We start from the raw sequence: 8837 nt of genomic DNA on the forward strand, positions 1-8837 counted from the left end.
GCAAAGCAAAACCAGTTGAGAACCACCACTACTACTTCATTATCATTAAACATCTGATTCAAATAAATGCCAAATATTTAGGGGAAAAAAATACAAAGTTGCAAAAATTAAGCAGAACAGGAATTGGATTAAAACGTCAGCTAAAAATAGCTAAATAATAATTAAAAAAAATAAACTCTAATAAAAGTTCAAGTTGCCCATTTGCATACAACAGTCCATTCTCGAGAGCCTAGGCACTCATGTATTAACTTTTTTTTTTTTTTGTACATTTTCCTTTCTTTTTTTTACAGTATTGCTGATCTACGTAATCTCCTTGTTTATCTGACAGTTTAATCATAAATACACTAGCTGCAAATGACAAAAGGCAACAAGCTGTAAGAAGCATAACATGTTAAAACATTCTGCCATAAATGAATCAAAGAGGCCATGTGAACAGCTCGAAAACAGTTAGGACACTCAACACTAACCACATACTGTACAGTGCATCTGACAGACAGAGCGGCACCAAACCCTTTCTCCAAAGAACGGCTGATTTTAAAGGAATTAAAGACTTCATCAATAAACACTTGCATTTCAAGCTAGGATTTCATACCACTCTGTCAAAAGCATCCCAAACAGTTGAGATTGCCAAAGCCCCTGATTTCTAAAAGAGAGTCAAGTGATTTGGAAGACTGCTAATATGTGCACATATAAGAGATCTAGCCATTCAAAGAGACAGATTATTCCTGTTCCTCTATTCTTAATATCACCACTGCAGCTATCCAACTACATATTCAAATATCCTGCGATAAATTCTACATCGTACTTTTCTCTACATATACAATGTGCATTCAAAACACTGTTATGTATATATTTATGAATAAAGTGCCCAGAAATGACCCCTCTGAACTCTGCCATAACTACAACCACTGGTACATTCATCTTTGGGTTATGGCGGAAGACTATAGTGAGGGTTTCATTGCATTTCATTTTTTTTTTTTTCGGCGTAATCGCAAAGTGACATTCATCGCATGTTATGAATTTGTCGGTACATTTATACTTAAACCAGATATGGATATGAACGAGCATTGTGCATTTATAGGGTTAAGGATAGAGGAAGACAGATGAAACATGATGGCAGCAAAAGTAAATCATCCACCGTTCCACTAGCAGTTCTGTATGGCACTTGAGTCTTAAATAACTACTAAATAAATGGAAAATGTGCTTGTTTTGATAAACAGTTTGTTTTAGAGTTCCAGAATGTCTAACAAGCAAAATCCCACAAGTATTGTCTGCAATTTGTGTTTTCTTGAATTAGCATTGAGATCTATGAGAAGTTTTGAGAAGTTTATGCTAATGATAGTTACATGTGAACTGTAATTAGCCATTGAGAAGCATGTGAAGTATCACGATTCATTATATTTTGTCACAGAAGGCTTGTGTCTTTGTACGATGATATGAAAACAGAAGTATTAGCATAGCATCTGTGAGGATTGGTGCAGTTTTGCGCACATAAATTGCTGGCTTGCTAGTTTGGATGTCAAAATTCAAAATTAGCAGTTAGCAACAATGGCCATATTGTGTCCTGTGAAGTGTGGATGTCATGATAAGCTTTACCAGTTAACTACAGTGGCCCTTCATGCCTGTATGTCGGATACGTACAAGATGAACTAGTGAGGGTAGCATTGTTTACGACAAGCACAGACTGATCAGTCATGTGAGAAGAGACAGGAGAATACGATTCTGAGAAATGGATACATAGTACGCTAGATGTACTGTATAAAATCGTTCACATGCATTAGGAAAAGTTATTGGTTATTTTGTTGAAAGCAGCATCAAAAGATCATTCATTTTCGACAGGGAGTTGGTTTCTGGGGATTGTCTTTATATTTGAATGTGTTTATTTCCTATAGATTATTTTTTTTTTGTCTGTTTTATGTGAGCATTGTTTAATTAATTTATTTATATAGCATTTGAAGGCTCCCAGGAAGCATGTGGAGCTTGAAGCGTTTACAGGCACCTGTGTTTTATCTAAAGCAGAAAAAAAAGCAGAAAAATAAATATAATAAACCGTGCTGGGCTGGATGCTGGATATACACCCCTTATCTGATTACCCCCCCACCCCCCTTTTAGGCATGAAAAATACTCTACACAACCTCATTTTCAAACATAAAATGTGTCATTCGTAATGTACTGCAAGTATGTGTTGTATTATCAGCATTGCCACAAGAGGTGCTATTGCATCAAGTGTGTTTCTGGCCTTCAAGTACACTCGCATCCTGCTCTTTATGACCTCAAAATCACTTGTAAAATTAGTGGGAGTGGTTAATAATCAGACTCAGTTAGCTGCTTGAATTGGTGCTTGAAAACATATTCCAATTTAAAGAGGCACCCATGGTTTTTATGTGTAAATTGTTTAGTATTTTCCCAGAAAGGTGTTTCTGAGTTAGTTTTGCTACTGACTTGTCAGCTTGTGAGAGATTCCACCTCAGGTTATTTTGGAATGCAGTGTGAAGATGTGTAAAGTTGCACTGGAAGTTTATCGCAAACATTTCCTTATGTGGGTCTTGTGCTGTTGAGTATTGAAAGGATATGGCAGTTCGTGAAGAAGGCAGTGTGTGTGTGCTGTGTCTCACAGACAAGAACAGAATGCAAGCACACTCCTATAATCTGCTATCTGAATATTTGTTATGCTGTTTCAGTCCTGTAAAGGGTGTGTGTGATCCAGCCTGCAGCACTTTGTATTTTTCCTCAAGCACAATCTAAAATTTATATGTAGCATTTTTTTTTCTCATGAGATAAAGAGAATAAAACTGTCCATTGTTATGACTTTCATTCTGTTATGATTCTGTTATGCATGTATACATATGCTCATATATGTACACACACATGGTCTTTTCATGCCTTTGGTGTCGGTTTGCTGTCTGCTTTGGATCCCGGGAGGCCATTTTCTGTATTGTCATTCCCTGAAGAGCTCACAAGGCATTCTTTACTATAAGAAAGAGGAAAAATGACAGACATTGTAGAATCAATGACAAATATGATTGTGGTTGACAAAAAAAAAAAAACAAAAAAAAAAAAACAAACATATTTAAAAAATGTTGTTCAAAACATATATGCCAAGTTCTTAGAAATATACCTGGTTTCGTATATTTCATATGGACATAGCACGTGGTCATATTTACTGTTGTTCTTGCAAATTGTCACTGTTGAAATCCAGTCATTTACAACTGGTTCAAGTTAGTCACTTGATTTGCTGAGCTGACCAACCGAAAGCTGCTCGACATATACAGTGACTGATTCATTGCTGTTATATTGACTATAGAGAATGGAAGATGAACATCCCAAGGTGTCTTCTCTATGACATCATATTTAAATTAGGGCTGTCATCGTTAACGCGTTAAAGCATGCGATTAATTTTACAATCCTTAACGCGTTAAAATAATTTAACGCAAAATCACTAAAGCACAATTTCTATTCTAACCCTTTAACCCAATTTTGCTTCTCTGCTTGCGATTAGATCATTTTAAGCCGCTAAACTCCGGGAAAGTTTTCAGTCCAATGATCCAGTAAGCGAATGCATTCAAACAATCCATCCAAAACAGCGCTAATATAAAGGAAACCAGGCTGATTACATCAGAGATTGCAGAGAGAACAGAGACTTGCGTTACGTTTTAAGTGAATTATTAATTCCAGTGTTTCGCTTTTAAACACGAGCTCTGTCATATTCTGTGATTGTCTCTGAAGAGCGCTAGCCCTCACACGTTGCCCTGTGTGAAGTACAGACTGAACGGATTGTCAACACATCCCATCGCTGTATGGCCAGATGAGACGCAAACTACGTTTTCTCGACTGGATTACCAGTCTCGCTAGTAAAGTTTTGATGGATGAAGACTGCAATCAAGGTAAAGATGACTGCGGTGGCGTACAGGAGTCGTACAGTAAGCACGTGTGAGTCTGTTATAATAATGCGTGTATGAGTGCTCTTGACGCACTGATCGCACATTGTATTTATGCACAGGCACGTTGTTTCCACACACATTTACGAATGTTTTGATTTGTCATGTTTATGTTGCTGTGTTTAGTTATACGGAATGGATCCGTGTACTGTAGCAGATATATGCAATCAGCAGGCGGTTGGTTTAGGTTTTTTTTTTTTTTGGCATCTCCATGTGGTCCTGTTCGGTATCGCAACTTGGCTTCTCTAAAATGTAAAAAAAGCTCTTTGTTGTTGCGCTGTACACATACTATAAAATTCTGATTTTTTTTCTTTCATATGTGCTTATATGGGCTCCTTATATCATTTGGTTCTTTGGTGTCCTTTTGTAGTTTCTAAGTGTCCTTTTTTGGAAAGACATCTAAATTTAGCTTATATTTAGAAAATATATAGCTTATATTTAGAAAATATAGATTTTTATGAATCACCCTTCAATCTTTTGGTTTACTTTGCTGGATATAGCAAATGATGACAAAATAAACATTTGAAACAAGATAAATGGTCTATGCTTAATTTCATGAAGTGTGCGATTAATCGCGATTAATCACATCAAAAGGATGTGATTAATTTGATTAACAATTTTAATCTATTGACAGCCCCAATTTAAATGTTTGAAGATTACAGTATAAACAATTGAATAAGCTTTTCTTTTCAATAATTTCTTCATTATAATTCAGGAAAGTGTGACATTTTCTACTTTACCCCATAAAAAAAAAAGGAGAGCTTCCGCTAACTGCAATATGCACATTCACGAGAGAATGGTGTTCCTGCGGATTACATGGGACGTAGGTATAGTGAAAGCTCCGGTGAGAATATGCTAGTCTCACAAGAACCAAGTTTCTCGAGAACCGAGGAAAACCAATCTCCTCTCCAACATTTTTCTTTACAAATCCTCGTTTTGTAATTCTAATTCGTGACTGGTGTTTTGTTTTGCTCTCTCCTCTGCGCTTCCACGTCATCACTTCTCACAGGAGTTTACGCTGTGCCTACGTTATCCGCTGGAACGCCACTCTTTCATGGGTCGCCGTGATTTTGCCAAGTAAGACATGTTCCTGGATCAACATCTTTTGTTGATCCTGGATCAACATTACTGTCCAAAATTATAGACTAAACCCAATCCCTACCCCTAAACCTAATCCTACCCATAATTTATTCCTAAAATCAGTGGGAAATGATAGCTGATTAACAAGGGTGTAGAAGCACCTAACCCTGATCGTAAGCCTAAAACAGATATTTCCTGAAAAGTTATCCCTTAATTCTGATTGGTTGATTGGAATGTTGTTCCAGGATCAACAAGGATGTTGATCCAGGAACATGTTGTACTTGATGAAATCACGGTCACTTGATTTCTCTTTCATGAACACGCGTACGACGGTTAGCGTTAGCCCGGAGCTGTATGGAGTACTTTTTATGATGGATGGATGCACTTTATTGGACTTCTATTGGACTATTGAATATCAACAACCATTCATTGCCATTATGAAGCTTGGAAGAGCAAGGACACTTTTTAATATAACTCCGATTGTATTCGTCTGAAAGAAGAAAGTCATAGTCACCTAGGATGGCTTGAGGGTATGGGGTAATTTTCATTTTTGGGTGAACAATCCCTTTAAGTTACAATGAATCAGACAGAGGAAATAAGGAAATGTTGTCCTGGGATGGATGACCCCTTTCACCATTACCCAGAATGCCTTGTTATTGACATTTACTCAAAATGATATTTATTGACATTTGCTCTGGTCTCACAGGCATTTTATAACAGTCACCATGTCAAAGACACCAGACAAGCACTGGGCCCTGGTGGGTCGCTTCTGTTAGTGTGCATCACACATGCCACCGTTTATGGAGAACGGAGGATGACTCTGCATATTTTTCCACTGCCCATTATAAATGAAAATGTGCTATCTATCTGTTTGTCGGTCAGTGTGTTTGTACACTCTAAAAAATGCTGGGTTAAATATAACCCAACGCTGGGTCAAAAAGGGACAAACCCAGCTATTGGGTTGTTTTGACCCCAGCATTTTTTAGAGTGCAGAATCTTTCTATCTATCTGTCTATCTATCTATCTATCTATCTATAGTATCTATCTATAGTATCTAGTAGCTAAATATCTACCAAGTATCTAATTAGAAAATAAGGGCAGGTTCAGATTTATTCATTCGGTTTTTATCTAGCAATACAAACTATGGGAAGTTTCATTACTGTAAAATGTTTGCCCAGGATAAAACTTACTTCTTCTCCTGGACCTTGTTTAGAATGGCGAGGACTACAGCTTTCACCACCATGATGAGAATGATCAGACCTATGGCCCCGCCAAGCACGGACACAATGATGACGGTCAATGTGTTGTCCACCACTTTCACTGCGAAGACAGTAACATATTGAGATGATCTGAGTGGGTAAACACCAAACATAATGGAAAGAATCACACTACTTGAGGCCTTTTGTAAAATGGAGACTTACATTCATCCACCACAAAAAGAGTGAAAACTGCACTATGATTGCGTTCCTTCTCCTTGGGGTTGCGGGCAAAGCAGATGTAATCTCCCTGGTCCTCAAAGGTGACGTTATGCAGTAAGATGGAAATGTTACTCTGTTTGCTGGAGCCAACAAACTCCACCCGCTCATGATAGATTTTCACATTAGGTTCTACTCCTTCTGCTGGGATGGTGGCCTCACAGAGCTGAGGGAAAGAATAACAGACAGTGCCATCAGAGAGTATTTGGACAATTAATCCACACCTTTTTTTTGCATGAACTGCATGAAAACAAGTATGTTTGAGACATGGCTAAATCTCTCACCTTAATCAATGTCCCATTGTCTTTGAACTGCCAGTTGAAGTAAAGGTTTTTAATGCCAATGCAGCTGGCATAAGTGCAGGGTAAGAGTACTGAACTTCCATTCATCACTTCTATGAAATGGACCTTCCCTGTATTCACCTCCAATGCCTGAGCGTACCACACTCCTGAGAGAAAAGGAAGAAATGGGCACCAATTATCAAGCCAGCAAAGGCTTTTCCTAACAAGAACAATAAACAGTGACTGAGAGACATTAGTATGGTTTATAGCACATTTCTGGATGTGTGTGTGTGTGTGTGTGTGTGTGTGGAAATGTTTCTTGAGCAGCAAATCATCATATTATAATGATTTCTGAAGCATCATGTGGACCGGAGTAAAAAATCAGCTTTGCCATGACAGGAAATTACATTTCATAATATAATAAAATAGACATTGAAATAGCTATTCTACATTGTAATAATATATAATAATAATATTTTATTATTGATCAAGTGATAAAATAAATACAGCCTTTGTGAGACTTTTAAAAATATATATTAAACATGTTTGAACAGTATATACAAACTTTTATATTTATTTTATGAAAAAAGTATTTGATTTGATTTTATATAATCATATGTATTTTTTAAGATTTGTATTTTTATGCTGTGTCTTTACATATTAGATTTGTTTTACCATCATTTTTAATACTAATGCTTTTGTTTCAGTTGATTGTAATCCTTTGCTCATAGTAAACACTCATGGCTCTAAAAGGGAGTTTAAATCTCAGGAGATTGATAACGATAGAGAGAGGAGGCAGTCATTGGTTGCATCGCACTTGTTGCATTGCTCATTGTCTTATCAACAGCTATTTTGTTTTCTTTTACAAAAGAACTGACAAAACATTCTCAAAACAGGACTTGAGTGTGTGACCAGCCTATTCTCCAAACACTGAAATAGACAGACACAAGCACAGAACAGAGGCTATTTATTGCAATCTGTTTAACTTGTAATGTTTAAAAACTACTAGTATCTAGTTTCATGCTACTAGTACTTATTTTTAGATAATAGTATATATTCCATTATGTACTAGTACTGATTCATTAGCTACTAGTGCTTATTCGTTAGGTACTAGTAGGTACCTTTTACAAGATACTAGTACTTATTCATTAGATATAGTACCTAAATGAAATATATACTATTTATTAGATACTAGTACTATATGTCAATGGTAAACTGTAAAAATGTTGCCAGGAATTTACAGGATTAAAGAGTATTATTTTATAATAAATTACTGTAGTCAGAAATTTACTGTGAAATCAGTTTTTTTTTGTTGATGGAAATACTACTACTACTACTACTACTACTAATAATAATAATAAACAATAGCGAAGCAACTGTACAGCATAATCTATTCATATTGCATTGCATGTTGGGTGCCTTCATACTGTAGAGACGTACTGTAGAGACACAGTATGATGTTGTTTGTTTACAAGAAATCAGACTATAGTGATAACATAAAATGACTAAAACAAACAGTTGTGACTAAGATAATAATTGTTATTAGTGACAATTACAAAATCTACTAATATCTAATACATAAGTACTAGTACCTAATTAATAGTTACTAGCATCCATTAAATGGTACTAATGGAATCTAATGAAAAGTTATACTATTTAATGAATACGTACTAATATCTAATGAATACTTTCTAGATACTAGTCACTATTGGGATAATTACTAGTCTGATAATTAGACAATATCAAAAACAGAATAAGTACCAGTACCAATTCGATTGGAGATATCTTCAACCTCGTAAGGAACTAGTAAGAATTTATTTGGAGATATTTTCATTCAAGCATTACATGAGTACCTATAAACCATCCAATCAGAGTTCACGTGGTAATACGACATATTTACATACTGAATGAAACTGATTGTTAGTACAGTCCTAACTGGCTTTGTATGTTAGCTCAACTATTTGGTCTAATCGTTTGAAACTATTTGGGAGCATAACACTTTATTATAATGAAAACATATTTTTGTCAGTAATGACCTCTGGTGGCAGGATGACGGCACTATG

The 8837-nt window shown here is 36.0% G+C and overlaps 1 protein-coding gene across 1 annotated transcript in view; it reads right to left on the reverse strand.

The window, feature by feature from the left end:
* Positions 1 to 264: 264 nt before the first annotated feature.
* The window catches only part of scn4ba (sodium channel, voltage-gated, type IV, beta a), a 23789-nt gene continuing 15216 nt past the window's right edge, over positions 265 to 8837 (reverse strand). The window contains exons 3-6 of the mRNA XM_016500386.1: positions 6778 to 6941; positions 6440 to 6659; positions 6209 to 6338; positions 265 to 2971 (exon numbers count right to left, since the gene is read on the reverse strand). Coding sequence (XP_016355872.1) covers positions 2878 to 2971; positions 6209 to 6338; positions 6440 to 6659; positions 6778 to 6941 — 608 coding nt within the window. The 3' untranslated portion in view covers positions 265 to 2877. The remainder of the gene's footprint in view (positions 2972 to 6208; positions 6339 to 6439; positions 6660 to 6777; positions 6942 to 8837) is intronic.

Source organism: Sinocyclocheilus anshuiensis, unplaced genomic scaffold (assembly GCF_001515605.1).
Source record: "Sinocyclocheilus anshuiensis isolate Anshui unplaced genomic scaffold, SAMN03320099.WGS_v1.1 scaffold374, whole genome shotgun sequence".
Taxonomy (NCBI): Eukaryota; Metazoa; Chordata; class Actinopteri; order Cypriniformes; family Cyprinidae; genus Sinocyclocheilus; species Sinocyclocheilus anshuiensis.